Source organism: Lucilia cuprina, chromosome 4, assembly GCF_022045245.1.
Source record: "Lucilia cuprina isolate Lc7/37 chromosome 4, ASM2204524v1, whole genome shotgun sequence".
NCBI classification, from domain to species: Eukaryota; Metazoa; Arthropoda; class Insecta; order Diptera; family Calliphoridae; genus Lucilia; species Lucilia cuprina.
The window spans coordinates 71,836,271-71,856,187 of NC_060952.1; the positions used below are offsets into that span (position 1 = coordinate 71,836,271).

The window sequence follows — 19,917 nt, forward strand, 5'->3', positions numbered from 1 at the left end:
AAAGCCGAAAGGATTATCAGCATGTTGCATGTATGGATATGTGTAGAGTTCATATTTGTATGTATGTTTATTTGTGTAAATGTGAATGTACCAATAAGCTGGCATGCAGAGAATGTATAAGAGAAAAATCCTTATTTATACCATCAAACATCTATGCATACACATAGATGTGTATATGTAGGTATGTGCATATGTGTATCTTAAATAATGGATATCAGATATAGTTATTGTTTAAAGCTGGATTCGGAAAATTCTCCAATGGTTTTTAATTTTTATTGTGAGAAAAAAATTTACATATGAATTGGAAATTGCTCACATATTTACATTATCATGTATGCAAGTAAATTTTGTTATATCCAAATATATACTATATATTTTCATACATATGTATGTGTGTAAAAAAAACAATGTATGCTAAAGTTAGCAATATGTATATATACAATGCAGTCAAAATTAAGTTAAAATAATGGTGTTCGGTTTTTAGTTTTTATACTTTTGGCTTTAACATATACATACAAATATTCTCATAAAAACTCCATATTAGATCATACAAAACTCAGTCATATGTAAATGATGACTACTATTACAGCATCATCGTTGTCATCAGCAACATCATCATTATTATTTCCCTTAAAATAATTATTGTTGTAAATGATGATGATGATGAAAATTTTATTTTCATACCAAAAAAAAAAAAGAAAACAACTCACTCACTGATAATTCAATGTTGTTGTATACTTAAAATGCTTAATTAAGTATTGATATGCAATGATATGTGTCATTAGCAGATGAATTGAACTAAATGTAAAGTGGCGAAAGAGTTAGAGTAGAAATTATTATATGTTTGTACATATGCATAGCATACAATTAGGGGTCGAGGTTAAATGATGTTATACTAATATTAGTAATGTTTTTGTGTAATTATTATCGTAGAGTGTGTAATCGTATTGATGCCAAAGGGCCAGGTTTTGTTTTAATGATTTGTTTTTATTTTAATGTGAAATTTGTAATTAAAAGTGCATGTAATTTTCAGTTTAGATAAGAGTGTTGTCTAATTTTGGGGTATTATTTAAAAAAAATTTAATTATTTTGATGAAAGAGAATGTAAAAAAGAGAAGAATTATAATGAAATTAAATTTTTTTATATAAAAAAAACTATATTTTTTTTTGGCATTGTAGTATGATGTAAGACTCTAGGACTTAGGAAAATGTATTTATAGAGAAATAGAGAATTGTTTGATAGTCTAATAATTTGTACAATCATCTCAGGAAAAAAAATTAATTTGTACTATGTTTGTTGATATGAAAACGACTTTATCTCTAATTGTTATAAAATATCAAAATGTGTACTATTTTCAATATGATTTATTTTCTCCATTGTCGCATTTCTATAAACAATTGTCTAAATTTTTGAACTTTTGACTTACAATTTGGTATTTTTTGCATAAAATAAATATTATAAATTATGATTTAAATCAACACTCACACACAAACAATTATGAATAATTGTAGAAAATATTTTTGTTGTAATTTACAACAATATGACAATACTAATTATGGGAAATAGTCATAATTTGTAAATAATAGTGTGTAAATAATGCAAATGCATTAAAATTTATGACATGTAATAAATTTTATATAAAATGCTGCTATTTGAAAACAATTCAACAAAACTGAAAAAATAAAATAAAAATAAAGCGCCTAATTTAGGCTTTAATATATGGCTTTTAAATTTATTAATGGTGTTAAAGTATCATAGATTTTCAAGATTATAGATAATGGAAAATTATGTTCATCATTGCAACAATTAAGCCTTTTTCAAAAACGGTTATTAAAGTCAAAAATGTTTAACTACACATTTTTTCCTGATAAAAACAGGTTTTAATAACCATTTTTATATTAATAATAATTTTTGTGTAAGACGGAATGAATTTAAGTTTAAAAATAACACATTTAACAAAATTTTAATTTTAATAATTTTTATTATTAAAATCTTTTTAAAGTTTTTTTAATGTTTTTTATAATTTTTTATTAAAATCCTATAAGCATGCTTTAAATATACATATATGCAGTGTTTATCTTTATTATTATTTTATTTGTTTTCAACATGTAAATGTTTTTAATGCAGTATCCTAAATGTTGACTTTATATTTCACTTACATGCATATATTTCTGCTTAATTTATTTCATAAGTATGGCAATTTATTATAATCCCCCAAAGTATGCTTTAAATTTATATAAATCTTGTTATAAAATGAAAATAATATCAAAAAAAATACAGAAAATCCACTTAACAAAAATGTTAAGAGAGAAAAAATAGAGCATAAAATAAATACTAGAATTTGTTTAAATAAATTTCCAAGTACTTGTAAGGTACTTTTGTATAAATGTATAAATTTCTTGCTCTACTACTATTACAAAAGTAGCCATTTAGATAGACATTGTATTGAAGTACTTTTACTCCAAAACAAAATATACAATAAGTGGATCAAAAACAAACAATTTATTTTTTTTCCCTCTTTCTTTTTCGTTGTCATTTGCTATTGACCTTCACCCAACACAGTGAAACCTACTAAATTCTTAAATTTAATAGCATTTGTATTGTAGGGTCCTTTATACGTTTTTGGTTCTTGTTACCTTACTGCGTGACGCATATTTTTTTCATGTCACCACAAATGGCTCATTTTTTGTTGTTTTAGGTCTAGTAAACTGTAAGCGTGTTGTTGTTCTCTAATTCAAGGTTATTGACTACTATAAACGTTGCTTTAAATATGTGGGTGCTGTTACGATTACTGCTCTTGGTTTTGTTTTTTTTTTCACTCTCTCTCTCTTGAAAAGGAAACACTGTAGGCCCCTGTAAGTATGCTTCAATAACAATAAAAATGTTTTTTTGTATTGTGCCCTCAAGCTCAGTAAAAGGAAATATGTTGTTGTTAAGTTGTTGTATGTATGTGTGTGTTCATTGATAAAAGGAAACCACTTGCTTGTTTTTAAGTTGATTGAAAAGGAAACTAAAAAATCACTTAAGTATTGCCATCTTAAGGTAGGCAATAATTATTGTTGAAATTATTTTAATATTCAGCAATTTTCTCAGTAGAAAAAAAATATTATTAAAACGAACTATTTAACTATTTATCATCAATTAAGGAGCTAAAATTTAGTTCTCTTAATTTTTGTGTTTGTTGTTGTTGTTGTCCAAAATTACATATATTAAGCAGAATTTTTTCCCTATAAGGAGCGTCCATCAGGACCGATAACGGCCTAGGTACATTTCTTCGGATTTGATGTAGTATACATCTTACCACCAACCTAACCATCAGTATTTTATTTTGTTTAATTGTGTCAGACTGATTTTATTATTAGATTAAGAGATACCAGGATCCGTCTTGGAAACTAATTCTTTGAGTACTTTTTGTCCATACATTGATAACAACAGTTTTCTCAAGTGTTAAAAATCCTAAACCTACATACAGCACAAAAGTTTTCAAAATCAAAACTTTTGTCTCAGATGATAATACTTTTTTTAAACATATAAACATAATGTTCAGTTAAATGTTATATTATTGTGTTTTTACTAAAAATTGCTTAATGCATCCTTTTAAGGCGTTTGTAAATTAAAACCTACTTTAAGAATTATTTGTCATATTATATTAAAAATTTCAAAATTTTCTTTTAAGCATAAAACTTGAACCATTTTAATTATAGCAACATTAAACCCAAAAATAAATAACAACAAAACTCAAAATCATAATGTGTTATTTCTTTTAACAATTGTGAAATTTCCAGTGACCTTAACTGCCAAGAAAGTGTTAAAATTAAAAATAAATTTTCATTTTTTAACAATTTCTTTTCATTAAAAAAATGGGAAAAAACTATAGCATACTTTTAGTTGCTGTACTGTTGCCTCTATTATTCACAGCACATTGTTTAGGTCATAATTATTTTGAATTGTTTCGTTTCTATTTTAACATTAAAATCTTGTAACACCACTCTCTCCCTCTCTTACTCTTTAATGGCCACCGCTTTTTCAATTTGAACTTGTAATTAAATACTTACCTAGTAGGCCTTTTTTGCTTACTGTTAGTTTAAGTATAGTAATTAAGATTGTATTCATTTTCTCATTGTTGTGTTTTAAAGCAACAGTATTTAGTTGCAGAAAAAAATATTAAAATTCATGTTTATTTTCCTGAGTCGTTTACAATTTACACTTAAATTGTAAACGACTCAATGCTGCTGCTACTGCTCTGCTTGAAAGTATTTTTACCCTGCTTTTAAGCATTTAAGGTGCGTGCAAAGTTGAAATAAAAAAGGGAAAATAGCTAAAGAATCCGTTGGCATTAGTATTTTGTTAAAAGTACATTTGTTAAAGAAATCACGTAATTTTTACAAGAAAAAAACAGAAACACTTTCTCACAGACATTCATGCACATACACATTGTAAGCTATTTGCGGTGTTGGCGGTGGCAACAATTGTACATTTTGTTATTTTTATTTTGCATACTTTTAGGGCTTAATTTTGCTAAAGAGTGGGGTATTTCTCAACATTTTGTTTTTATTTTTCTGTGGAAAAGTACATATAAATTTGTGGTATATAAAATATGTGACGTTGTCATTTATTTAAATTACGTTTTCTTTCTGCACAGAGTTTTATTTTTTATTATTATTTTTTCGGGGAAATTGTAAAAAGAATAGGTAGAGGAGAGCTATATTACAAGCAAAATTTTGTAATGTAAGTTTTTTGTTGTGGTTCTTCAAGGGTTTTACGTTGAAAGCTTTGCTCTACCACCTTAACAGTTAAAAAAGATTTGCGTGTTTTTTACCTTAAACATCTTAGCCAAGTTTTTTTCTTTTTTTTGTTTGTTATTTTATTATGTTTGTATATGTTGTTCATTTTTTTTTGTATATTTAAGTGTTGAAAATATACTGTTTGTTACACCTAAATAAAGTGAAAAATACTGCTAAGGTTATTTTCGTTTTGTAGTATTTTATTTCAAGCTTTTGGCGACTTGATGTCACCAGATATGTTTTATTAGAGTTATAGCTGTATCAAGGTGTATGTATTAAGTTAAAAAATAAATATATTATTTAAATTGTTTTTTAAAGTATTTATTGATTGAAAAGGTTAACATTGTGTTCCTTTAAAGTTAAAAACAAATATTGTAGAATATTTTGATTTCGAAAAAAATAAAAAATAGTTTGGCTTTGCAATTAAAGTAAACATTAATTTTAAACAAACTATTATTTATTTAAATGGTTTTATAATATACTCCTAAATTTGTTTATATATAATTTATACTAACCAATTAGCAATGTTTTTAATTATTTATATTTTCTTGCCTAAAACTAGGCAATACTAACTTTTAACTAAAAATATGTAGCATATATTTTGAACAATATGCCTTTCTATACATAAACATATATTATTTACAAACATGTTTCATTATTTATTAAAATAGTTTTATTTTATAGTTTATAAAATCTAAAAGCAATTGTTTGCTAACAAAACTGACCTTGTTTAGTTATTATTTGTTACGGAAAGCACCTAAGGGTATGCTTGTTTTTTATCAATTATTGACAAGCTTAAGGTATTAGCTTATATAGGAAAAAAGTTGGATTTTCTAAACAAATATTTATATTTATTTTGTTTAATCTTTGTGAACCTAAAAGCACTTTTCATATTAAAAAAAAAAAAAACTTTAAATCAACCTCAATCAAATTGAAACGCTGCCTTTAACTATTAATTTAATTTTCTATGAAGGTTTTTCTTATCAAAGCTTTATGAAAATAAAGTATTTAATAGATTATTTTTGTATTTTCCATAGGGTTCCTAAAAGTAGGCTTTAGATTTTTCTTTGCAGGTTATTTGAAATGTTTTTTTTTATTTACAAACATATATGTATGTAGTACATGCTTGTTAATGAATATAGACCTTGACATTTGTTTCTTTATTTTAATAATTTGTTATATATTTTTTTGAAATTTAAATTCATACTAAAAGTATGCATTATTTTTAATAAATGTTTACATTTAACGTTTGACAGTAATTAATGTACATATTAGTAGGTATATTTAGTAAATGTATTTAAGTAAAGGTAAATAATTGATTAAATAAATATTTTTTTAGTTAGTGATTAATTAATGTTATTTAAATTGTTGTTGTTTTTTATATAAGATGATAATTGAAAAGTTTAGTTTAATGTGTTAATTTACAATTTTTACTCTGTTGTTTTTTGTTAGTATTAAATTAAAATTAACCACTACATGTCATGAGCTATTCGGCAATTGTCCATAGTACGTTAGTGGACCTGTTCACATACATTCCAGTTGTTTTAGAAGAAGCATAGTATTCTTTTGATTACATAAAGTGATTTATTACATGGTCAATTGCAGTAACTAGTAAAATAAAAATTATTTGTATTGTGTAATTTTTCAATATACATTTTTAATTACTTAAATGTGTAACTGTGCTTTATCATTTACCATTTACAATTAATGTGTAATTGTAGAAAAATAAATTGCAATTACTTGTAATGTGTAACTGACAAATAAACAATTACAATTACTTCTAATTGTAATTCAAGGTGATTGTATTTGCAGCCTTTAATAAAAATAATTACTACGGGACTGTCACATTTAACTGCTGGGATCTTAGTGCGTACTGTATTCATGTCCATTTTCATTCATACACTTCGTTGCATAGACATGAATATTTTACATTTACTGTCATACAAACAGCAGATGATGATTTTTACTTTTTTCTATTTGTATGTGTGTGTTGCAAGTAAAATAAAATAACACAATATTGTTACAAGATTATATTAGGCAGTGAGTGCGTTTGTGTATAGTGGCATTTAGTTTGAAAGCATTTTTAATTTGATTTCATGTTTGCGTGGCTTAATGCATTTTCTAACTAAATTACTGCTTACAGCAAATAGCAAATACACCATTTAATAATACACACAAATATATATGCATATATACCTACATAAAAAATTATCTCTCTTTACACACATACACATGTATAGTTTCTGTACTGCAGTTATTCACCAAAAAGAAGAAGTAAAACTATATAGAATGATAGTAAAATAGACAGAGATTTTTAAGAAGAATTCATACAAAAAAATCTCACATATATGTATTAAAACGAGGAGTTTTACAAACGACAAGTCTGGTAGATACTGGGAAATGTAAGAATTTTGATAGCAATTTTAAAGCTAAATGAACCTAAAATCTTATTTAAAAGACTTTTAGGAAATTTTTCAATGTTATATTTATAGCTAAATCATAAATATTTCAACTTCTCAGATGACCCTCAGCTGAATACTAGCCACAGTTTCGATAGAAAAAAAAAATTACACAGAAACACGCTTTACAACAATATTAAAATGTTGCCAATATGTAAGAGTGGTGGGTGTAGGAAGAAAAAAGTGTCCTTTTAATGCATTGCTTACATTTGTATATATGTATCTACAGATGTGGACAGAAAAATAGTTGAGTGTGTTATATGAAATAATGTGAGTTTTCAAAGTAGCTGAGATAAGCAAAAAATTTTTAATTTACCAAAAATGTTTTATTTATTTTAAATCGATGAATTGAATTAACTTTTCAGAACTATCAAATTATGACGTCAATACAGAATACGCTAGCATTAAAGGATTGCCCGACTGTATATTAAATTATTACTAAATATATTAACTAATTTATACCAAATATTGCTCTGATCTTTTTCCAATACATCTGGCAACATGTGAATGATCTGCTCAGCTTTTATGATCGTCTATCATCGCCTATCGTCTTTGTAACCAAAAACAAAAACATACACCTAGTTTTCTATTCACATGTGTACATAAACTCATATACGTATACACACATATGAAAATCTAATTTTGCATGCACTTAATAAGTTGTCAGACCAAAAATTTAAAAACAAGATAGTATATAGCAAAAAAAGGAAAACATCTAGTAAATTACATTTCAAACTACAATATTGTACAAATAAGTAGTTTATACTAAAAGTAAAATAGAATAAAACAATCAGTCATCCAAGCCAAACTACCGTTAGTCAGTCAGTGTGTAAATCAGTCACATAGACCAATAGAATAGAACAAATATGTAAAACTTTTCTAAAAATGTAATCGATTTTTTCCTTTGCTTGTGCAAAATAAAAAAAAAAAAAATAAAAACTTTTTTATCTTTTCGTACACATAGTGACAAAGGACTTCTTTTTTATGGCACGAGTAGGTTTTTTTTTTGTTATAGTTGAAGTACTCTTTGTTGTTAATTATATTTGCCTAGAATATGTTTCCATGTTTTTATATATACAAATGTATATAGGCAAGCTTCCTATGTCGAAATATCTTTGTAGGTGTGTGTGTCTTCTTTTCCTTTTTGTTAAGAGATCCTTACAAGGTGTGTCCAATTATTAAAAGAGAAAAACAAAATATACAGAAAAAGGCATTGTGTTCCAAACATTTGATAGTAGATACTTTTCAAGGCTAAAAACAAAAGTTCGAAGGAAATATTTCGAAGTACTCTTATAAGTACTGAGTTTTGCCGTTATATTTGCATATTTTATTGAATAGCACTCTAGTAACAGTTTTTTACTCACACACAAAAAATAATCAGTCACTTTTTTCTTTTTATCACTTTGTCTAAACTTTTATAACTTTTTTCATAATTAAATATAATGCTCTATTGTAAGTTTTACACTTAATGATAAAAATAGAAAAGTGAAAAAAGTGTCAACTTTTTTATAATATGCAATTTCATCAATTGAATGTCAGTTTACCTTGTGTCCTTTATTAAACTCTATTACCCCGTCACTAATGGAAATTTATTTTAATTTTTTTTCTTTTATCTGAAAGAGAGTGGCGGCGTAAACATAACCTAATTGTGTTTCTCGCTTTTGCTGAAGAGATAAAGTGAGAAAATACCATTGAAACTTATACATATTGAAAAGTTTTTTCTTATAAACATTTTTTTTGTTACTTTTAAGAGAGCACTACAAGAAATACCATCCTAAAAGTATGCACTTCAACAAAGTCATCGTGTTGTATTTTTTTTTTTTTTTTTTTTTTTTTGTTAAAAACTAACTTAAAAAAACTTTACCATGGTTATAGTTTACAAAATTTTTGTTAGTATTTTTTTGCTTGTTGTAATTTGCTTTCAACATTTCTTTTTTTTTGTAATTGTAATGGTTTAGAAAGTCATAAAAAGTACTTGTTGTGTTAGGTTCCACTTGATAGTTGTCCTGACTGTAGTGATGGCAGTAGCCTTCTGTTTTACAAGTTCACAAGTAACAGAATGAGTGTTTTATACTTAAGCATCAAAAAAATGTAATATCAAAATGAAACAAACTCCCGAAATTGTATGCAACGAAAAAGTTATCCCAAAAAGTATGTTATAAGTAAATTGTAAAATTCTTTAAAAAATTGTTTTATTTGTTGTTAAAAAATGAAAGAAATAAAAGTTTATGCAAAAAATGTAATTATGTATGTACAACTCAAAGTATACTTTTAGGAACATTTAAGTAAAATATCAAAAAATTTTATATACTAATAACGGCTATTAAAATATTTTGTGCAATTAAAAAAACAACTAAACTATTTTTATATAAATTTTTCAGTCCAAGTATTTTTTGTTATCTATTAAAAACCAATTGAGTACTAAAAGTATGCTTATATTTTGTACATTTTCCTGTATTAAATTTCCTAAATGTATTGCCTGCTTTATGGCTTATACATTTTAATTCTGTTATTTTTTCCCACTTTGCATTTTACATTCCATTAAGCAAGCGTGTTTATACATGTAAATCCAATTTCTAAACCCTCAACAACAAAAAAATTCAATAAAAAACAATAAATGGTTTGAAAAAAGCAAATCATAACAAACTCATAAATTTAAGCACTTTTTTCTGGAAAATAATAAAAACCAAACAAATTAAGGCTATTAAATTTGGAATAAAAAATATACAAAAAATAAAGTGACTGCTAAAGTCATGAAATATAAATTTTGAACATAAATTGTTCAAAAATATAGTTGACACTAAACAACCAAACCATAAACCCCCTTTGGTGTTTATAAATTTAAACAAATCATGAATAAAATATGGCCCAAATTATGTTTTTCCAAACACACAAGAAGGTGTTAACAAAGTTTAAAACCCTCTATTTTTTCTGTTATGAATAGCATTTATGTCATATTGAACTTACTACTTGTAATAATGATTTCCGCTTTTGAAAAATCATTTATTTAACAAATGAGGGAGAAAATAACTTAAGTCAGGAGGGATAAAAATGCTAATAGATTTTAGAGTAATCAATGATTTCCCTTCAATGTTGATGACTAAAGGAAATCCACTAACTGGGGGCTGAGTTGTTAAAATAGTAATTTATTGTATTATTTAAATGCCTAAACAATTAGGCATGTGTTGTTAATAAAATAATAAATACACACCCTTAAATAACACCACTACTAATGCCACCTCAACTCGACAGCTTTTAAGAAAGACATTTCTTTTTGTAGTCCTTGGTTGTTGGCCAACCATGACGGTGTGCAAAGTAAAACACTTAACTTACAAAACAGTAATTTATACAATTAAGTGTCGGTAAGCCACATTATAAATAAAGGAATGTTTCTTTGCGTTTTCCTTTTCTACTGATCCTTCTTATTCTCTGTGACTCCCTGTATATGTGCTAGCTGAGCTACAAACACAATGTGGTAGAAAGTTGTTAAATAAAAGAAAAGCAATCTTGAAATGAAATGTATGTTTTTATGTCTATAAGCTACACACACACACAAACACATCCAGAAAAAAAAGCAATAAATTTTATTTGTAGTTGATAAATTTAGTATTTAAACATTCAGTTCATTATATTTGCGTTCAGCAGCAAAGGAAAAAAACAAACAAAACAGAGGAAAATTACTGCACAAAAAATAAAACATTTTTAATTTAATTACTTCCTAAAAGTATGCTATAAAATTTAATGCTTTTTTATATGTAGCTTCAAGTGGTCTGATGGATTTTAATGGAAAATAGTAGAAATTGCAGTAAAAAATTTAAATTTAATTGCAATTTTAAAATAAACATTTTGTCAATTAAATATAATTACAATTTAATTAAAAAATTATTTTATGCAACAACAACGACACAAAAAAACTAACAAAATAACTAAAAGCCATTTTAAAATTGTTAAAAAAAAGACTTGAAAATGCATATTAGATTGAACAAATAATTTTAATTTAATTATAAATTATCTAAACAAATATATATGCTTTGAAATTTTTTCGTGTTTTTCATATTCAATGAAAAAGCGCCTAAAATTATGATTTATTTTAAGAAACTGAAAAAAAAAATTTTGTAAACCTTTCCTTTAAAATCTAAAAATTTTCCTTTATTACCATGTGTGATAAATACTAATTTAAATATAAACTAATATTAAAAAAAACTATTGTCTACTTTTAAGCGGCTTGTTAATATTTTCATGTATTTATCAACAACATATGTATGAATATGTAGTTGTAAATAAACAAATTAATGCGTTTTTTTTGCTCAACATACACATGTATTTAACAGACAAACATGTCAAACATGAAAATTCAATTACATTTAACATTTATACAATTTACTGTGGAAAAAATATGTGAATAAATAAATGAACAATTTAATATGATATCAATGGTATTAAATTATTGGTAAATGTTTAATTAATTAAAAAATAGTTTTGCACACTATTTTCATACCTAGAGTATGTATTTAATACCTGAAATAAATATGTATTATAAAATAAAAATTTATTTAAAAATATATAAAGAAATATCTTTTTAAATACATATCGCCAATTCAAACAAAGTTTAAAAAGGATTTAAAAAAATTGCATTTACATAATTACAAATTATGAACATCATATCAAGTGTCGGTAAGGCATTTGATATTTAATCTATTTGAGCTTTTTTCTAATACTTAAGCCATACACATCGTCCATCCGTCTGTATCGCTGATTGTTTAAGTAAAGCTTGTACTCAAAATACATGTTGCAATTTTCAAGATAATTGGATGAAATTTGAAATCTTTTGATACAAGGACGAACCCGATTAAAAAAGGTTTAAACCGGTCCATTATTTCACCTAGCCCCTAGACAAACCTTCAAAAAGTGTCCTTCAGAAAATAACTCAATGAAAATCTCCAAAATTCACTTCTAAATACAAGTATTGCGATGAAATTCGATAGAATTATAAAATTTTATTTAATTAACCGTACCCGTCAAAAAATGGCTTAAATATATCGAAAATAAAAGAAACATTCAAGGGGTCTCACTGACTATACATTCTTACTTGTTTTATTGTTACTTAAGATATGCTTATTATTTTACTTATTTATTATTAATTAAATACTTAATATATATTTGTATATTTTCTTGTCTTTTTAGGTAAGTTTTGACTTCAATGAATTCCTGAAAAATCCTGTCGAGGTATTTTTTAAGTTTAAGTTATTTAAAGGATACTTGTGGAAGGCTTTTGAATGTTGATTTTTGTGTTACGAATAATAATTTCTTCATTGAAATATTTTAGACTAAATTATTTTTCATTATTGTAGAACTATTCATGGAGTAGTTGACATTTGATCCTTATCTAACCTAAGAATATTTTATGTGAAATGAACTATACTACTAGTTCACTATAGATTATAGTTCATCTACTACCTTGAATAGATTTCTAAATTTTTGCAAAGAATTGTTTGCAAATGTCTTATTGCTTTCATAAAAACAATAATCTAGTTTTAGGCGTTCGTATAAAAAAGAGAACACCAAATTTTAAAAATTTTAATTAACTAAATTAAAAAGTTTCACAGAAAATATTTCTTTAAATTAAAAAACAAAAAGTTATGCATACAAATTAAAACTCAATAAACAAGACACATTTTTTCTGTAATCCCTTCAACTTTATAGAAATTCTTCCTTTTATTTCCTTCGTTTTGCAGTAAAGTGTTGCCTATTTTAAGGCTTACAAGTTTAAATCATTTCAACTTTTGTAATTAGTTTATTTTACGAGTAAATGTATGTTTTTTAAATTTAAGTTTGTTTTTCTTTTTTCTCGCAATTTTCTGCTATTCTTACTGTTTTCCCAAACACTTACATTAATTAATTACGTTCAACTTTATAACGTTTGTAGAGTCATTCGTTTTTAAATGCTAATTTTTTTTTTTGCTGAAGGATTTTTTGTCGTTTTCTTTTGTTGTAGCTTATCACAGTCGTTCGATTGCTTTAGCAAAATTGTGTTGTAATTTTATTGTTGTGAGCCGTTAGGCATGACGTGGGTTGTTTTAAAAGTTTCAAGACTTTTCACATGTCTTTAAAATACTTTCATTTTAAATACTTTCATTTAAAAGTCATCAAGTTTTCCGTGTGAAGTTGTCGCACAAATGAAAAATTATGAAATTATGTATATTCTGGCACTAAAACCAAAACGAATTAACCAATGCTAGACGAGGTGCGATACATAGTCATTCTCTACTAATCAACAAGTTTCTACGACTCTCTAATGACATAATTGAAACACAAATCAACTGATCATATTCTCTCCCACACATTGATCGGCATTAAGAGACATTCGTGATGACTTTTTAGTGCTTCTATGGCATGAGGATTGACCGACTTGACGCCTATAAGCACTGATATTGGTTCGAAAATATTAGGTAGCAAATAGTAATTCTTGATATTAACGATCGCTATTCTATCTCTCTAATTCTTTAAAATGCCATTACGAATATCTTTCTGCTTTACCATTATATCTCTTAATCTCACCAAGGGACCTAGCAAACCTAACCTAATATAATCGGAGATGTAAATTTGATCCATGGTCATATTATTCATCCAACTCAAAATTTCTCATATAACCCTCCTATATTTGCCATCAGTAATTCTTCCACTGCTACGGCAACAACAATTACTACAACACAGCCTTTTTATGCTCTTGACATTCTGATAAATGTCTTTCTGCACATAATTTAACGTTTTTACCGATTTTTTGGTATATTTTCCTATTTCCCGGTTGTTCACAGGAGTAGTATAGTTTTGGGTGTCTGAGTTTCTTGCTGTACGTTTGTGTGCAAAATCCTCAATGTTGGTTTATTTTTTTAACAGTTTGTGTATTTGGGTGTGTGCGGCAAGAGTATTAGAGATGATTGTGTTAGCGAGTGTGTGCAAAAGAGCACAAACACTTTTAAAGTTATAGTTAAAGTTTGAGGTAATTATTTTTCTAGGCAATTAATTTCGTATTGATATTAAGTGTTATACTGTGTTTGGTTACGAAATATGAGATGCAGTGACTATGTCTGTTGCTTTACTGTTTCTGCTGCTGCGTAAGTTGGTGCTGTGCGGCAGGAAGTTGGAACAAGAAATAGGAAAAAGGATATAAAAATGTAAATGAGTTTGTAGTTTATGGGCAAAATATGATGGTCGTAATAAGAAGCCAGCGCAACTGAGTTGTTAAATTTCTGAACATTTTTTGTGTTCCTTTTTCTTGAGCTTGAATATGTTCAACTCGTTTTTAAAATTAAAAAGGTTTATTATTTTATATAACAAAAGAAATAGTTTAAGAAGTTGTTTTTTTATTTTAAAAATATGTTTAAATTAATTGTATATAAATTTATTGTTAAATTAAGTTGACAATAAACTTATAAAATAAATTTAAGACATTTTTTAGGAAATTTTTGTTCAAACTTATTAAACAAATTAAATTAAATTAAAACGATTATAATTGATTGTCTATAAACTTTATTTCCTATAACAATTTAATACAATAAATTTCTACTTTTGTTAATGTCTGCCAAATATTTAATTAAATCCCCAATGATGTTAAATATACAGAATTTTCACTTTATAACAACATTTACATTTTAAGCCATAAAATGATTTGCAAATTACAGCTTTAATTTTAACAACTTTCATAAGAAATATTTTCGAGAAAAAAAAGTAATACATAAAAAAACACATAAAAACCTACCACAGCTGATTATAACACTCTATTTTCTCTGTTATTTAATTACTCTGTAAAGAAAACGTTTTTTTTTTTTATTCACAAAAAATTCATTGCCTACTTTTAGGGTTTCCTTAGAAAAATATAATGTCGTATAATTGTCTTTTGAATAAATTATTGTCATGGTATTGTATTATTTTATTCTCTGTTAGAAATTTTTATTGTATTTAAAAATTTCCTTAAACCATTTGTCTTACACTTCTTATCAAATATATACAAAGGCATACTTACATACCAAAACACACCCACAAATTTGTACAACAATCAGTGATTGCGCACAATTTAATGGGGTTTATTTAACATTAATGGATTGTCCTATAAAGAATGTCTGCTGTTGGTTGGAGCAGGGAGGGGGGTGTGTTTTACTGTAGGTATATGTGTTTGTCAACAATTTGTTAAATATAATTGCTTAAGATTTCTTTGGTGTTTATAAGTAAGCACCTTTTGTGTAGCGCCTGATTATATACTACATTATTTAATTTTCTTCTTTACTAACAACTGACCTATTTAATGCAGTACGCAGAGAAGTCTGTGTTTATATTTAAATTATTAATTGTATTGTTTTTTGTACTTTTTTTGGTTCATTTATTTTGTTTTTATATTAGTTAATTTTTTATAGAGGCTTTGTAATTGTGCTGTTTAATTAATGAATATTGTTGAAAAAATACTGCTTTAATAATTAATAAACTAAGTTAATGTGTTTTGTTTTCTATATTCTTAAGTATATTTTAAGATTTTTATAGCATTTACAAATCTGTGTATTTAGGTCTATAATCGCAAGGAGATTTGACACTTTGTATAAACGCTGACTCAATATAGACTTTGCATTTGAATGCCTGCTTACATGATAATTACCTTAGAGTATTGTATTGTAGCATTTGACCATAATTTTCTCAGTGTTATTGCACGCACATGTGTACAGTAAGTGAAATGATTTAAAGTACAGATTGAAAGTAGACTAATCGTTATATGGTACTTAATAAATCCGGATTGAATATATAAAATATCCAGACAATATTACTAAAATTATTCAACTCTTTTAATAATAGTTTTAATTAGTTTTTAATAATATTCTGTGATTTGTTCTAAGATTAGTTAATAGTTAGTCTATTAGTCTGGCTGCCGTTGCTTTAATATCTACATGAGACTCTAGTCTTCTACAACGGACATATAGTGATAATTAATTGATATTTTAGGTGATCATTTTTACAGAAATGCTACAAGTTAAAAACCTAATATAAAAATATTTTCAAAAATAACATTGCCAACTTTTATGCGTTAAATTTAAACATCATCTAATAGTTTTTTAAGGTTTGTACCTATAATTATTTCACTTATCATGCTTGCTACAAGAAAAGTCAAAAATACTCTACCTCTAGTTTCAAATTATGTCACTAAAGGACACGTGTTGTTGTTTTATTTTATTTGTAAATGTATGTATAACATTCTATAGAAATATGTATATATGGATGAGTATAAATACTAGTTATAAAATATAATAGTGTATCTATCTAGTGTACTCATATTCTAACACTAATAAAACTGTACAATTATGTGCATTTGTTTTGGGACTTCATACATTTATATGAGTTTCACTATGTGTAAGTCCGTATGTATTTATGTCTCTTAAGTAAATATGGTCAACTTGTGAAATATAAATGAGGTCATACTTACTATATATTAAAATGTATATGTTGTACATACATACATATTTGTACTCATTTATACGAACAACAATAATACATTTACTATATTACAAATACTACTGTAGACTAAAATGGCAAAATATTACACTTTATTCCTTGTACTTCCCGGCAGTTTTATTAGGAGTATGTATGCCTTTTGCCTTTATATTTTTGTTCTGTAGCTTTGTATAATCTTTGCAAAGGTAATTAGTTATTTTACACGTCCTACTTATGGAATATTTTGTAGATTGTCTATTTATAATTTTAATCTGGTATAACCATCCCGTACTACAGGATTGTTTAGACATTATATTGCTTTTAGCTTTAGCTTGTTTATTAGAGTCTATAACAATTTAATTTGTGTATATGTATGTACATGTCTTTATGTATGTTTACGTGTTTTAGTATATTTTCCTTTATGTATTTTTATTTAGATTGTTTTTGTTTTATATTTAATTCATTCAATTAAGTCTTACAATTTTTTAAGATATAAATAGAACCTACGTTCTGACACTACACACACACACACCCAAATCTAAAATTATATTTATGTCTGTATATCATACATATCCTGCCAAATGTACGTACGTGTTTGAATGTGACATATGTTGTCATAAAGTGTTAGTTTCTTGATTATTGTTTATATCCTTATAATTTAGTTCTTATTATAATGTAATATACATAATTTATGTTCCTTAATTATTTATCTAAGAGAAATTCGGGGTGGAACGCAAAAATGCATATAATTTCTTTTTATTTTTTGAAATACATAGTAATATGTAAAAAGTATATATCAAAATTATGTACTTTATTACAATGAGCACTTTTATTTTGGTTTCTTTTTGAATATTTTATAACCTCAAAAATTATTGTAAAAAGGTAATGACAAAAAGTTCTTAATAACAAATCTGTGGTGATAATTTGTTTCGTTTTTAAGGAGTGGGAACTTAAGTGCTGCATAAAATTAATTAATTAATTATTTATCATAAGATACTACACAGATGTAATCTAATATGATTGCGTCCAATTTTATTAAAATATGCATAAGTTTATAAAAACTAATGTAATAAAATGTTAAGATAAACTTTAATTACACTCTATTTTTGTGTTAACCTATAACTGATCCATCTAAAGGACATTACATATTCGATCGCTTCTACTTAATTCTCGTTGTGACAACTTCTGCAGTATTAAATGGTGCATTCAGCCTCCTAGTAAGCGCACAAACACTGCTATTTTATGATGGTTATCAATCAAACTACCCATTATACAGAGGCTATATAATTTTTGAAAATCTCTCATTGAGGCACGAACTAATGCATCAATCACCACTATGAGTGGGTGGAAAACGAATGGTTTGTCAATTTGTTAAAAGGCACTCGATTGATAATTTACTTGATATCCCAACTGAGAAACTTTTGTCAGCTTTTGCCATTTTTTCGGAAATATTGTGTATTCACTTCAGTAGTTGCATGACCGATATGGTTGAACATTTACACATGAGCAGCCAATTGTTTGCTCATGAGATCAGTCTATTGATTAGTCTATAGATCAATATAGTAAGCAGCCTATTGACTGGACTATTTGTTAGACTAGTCAGTTTTTTGTCTATAAACTTATCATATTGGATAGTATGTTTACTAGTTTATCGATAACATTACATACTAGTAAATAGAATAAACTAATGACTAATCTAATAACTACTTATTCAACCTACAGAACGTCTAGGTGACTAGCTATTTCAACATATGTTTGTCCTACAAGGAAGCCAATCGTTACCCTATAGGTTATGAAGAGATTGCAAAAAGCTAGTTATTTTCTCGCTTACAACAAGAAAACTGAAGATTGTCTTGACCCTCGTTTAAAAAGAGTACACTCTTTCGGTTACAAAGGGAACACTAACGTGACTATTGTCTTTAACCTCGTTTACAAAGAGTACATCTATCACGAAAGGCGAAATAGAGCCAACCAGATGGTTGGACTTAAATAGATATTACTTTCTTTTTTGGATACATTGACTCTTTGTCGAACTTTTGGGTTCACTACTTCAGTTAATTCTTTATTAACTAGACTTTGGGATAGTCTACTATTATATAAGGATATGTCTTAAACTATTTTTATAGAAGTAAAAAAGTATACCTCAAAAAGTATGCAATACACTTTTACAATTAAATCAAAATCCCTAACAACACCTCTAGACAGTTATACTTTCTTTAATTATTCATAATCCTAAGTTGCTTGACATTTTAATTATTTCTATTACTTAAAAATTTCTCTTTTTTTTGTATAAATAAAATTTATTTAATTTTTAATCAAACATATGATTTGTTACGTACTCCGGTCATTTTGTTTTAATTACAGCAATTTTCAAACTCAACCACTTTCTACAACATTGTTTAATTCCTTCCAAGAAACTGATGGTCATAGACAAACACTGAATGTGTCAACCTGTTTCTTTCATGTTTCGCTATTTTTCAAGGCTACAATTAAAACAGTTAGTAAAATATGATGTTTTCGCAAGCTTCTTTAGCAGCAGTAATTACTAAGCCAGACTGACAAGCCAAAAGCAGCTAGTTGTGCATTTTAAAGATATTTCTTCTTTTAAAAAAAGAAAAAATGTTAAATAAATCACAAACTAAAAATGCACAAACTGTCTAGAGACATTTTATATGCCATACAGATGGCTGGTTGGCTGGCTGACTAGTGGTATGAAGATTGCTTGTTGTTTCAATGTCTAACTGACTGACTCACTAGCAGACTATCACTCCTAACTAGTTCAGAGTGCTGCTAATCTAATTTTCCACTTTCTTGTTGTTTGTTAAACTTAAGTGGAAATGAAACAAGTTCAAATGCAACTTGCTTTTCTTGAAAATATATTTTCTATAATTTAGTTTTATTTTTACTTTATTTTGAAGTATGAAGAATGTGTTTTTTTAAATTGCAAAACTCTATTAGTAGTAGAAGAGAGTGAGAGAGAGTTTAAAAAAGAAAATCTAAAAGAAATGACATGTTAGTAATTACAGTTTAATGTATAAGACGGTCCAGTCAATCATTTTATATAAGTATTTGCTTGATTGAAAGCATTTTCTCTTGTGTTTTTAAACTTTAAATTAAAACTTGTTTCATAAGAAACGAATGAAAAAAGTGTTCAGTGAAAAAAAGGATTTTTATTTTTTTTTTTTCTTATAAAAATAAA

The 19,917-nt window shown here is 26.3% G+C and overlaps 1 protein-coding gene across 12 annotated transcripts in view; it reads left to right on the top strand.

Moving 5' to 3' along the window:
* The window catches only part of LOC111690812 (maternal protein pumilio), a 352,313-nt gene that overhangs the window by 309,244 nt on the left and 23,152 nt on the right, over positions 1 to 19,917 (top strand). For 6 of the 12 annotated variants that reach the window (XM_046950482.1, XM_046950480.1, XM_046950484.1 and 3 more), the window contains one exon: positions 12,429 to 12,470. The exons of the other annotated variants lie outside the window; for them this stretch is intronic. In XM_046950482.1, coding sequence (XP_046806438.1) covers positions 12,429 to 12,470 — 42 coding nt within the window. The remainder of the gene's footprint in view (positions 1 to 12,428; positions 12,471 to 19,917) is intronic. 12 annotated transcript variants of the gene reach the window in all.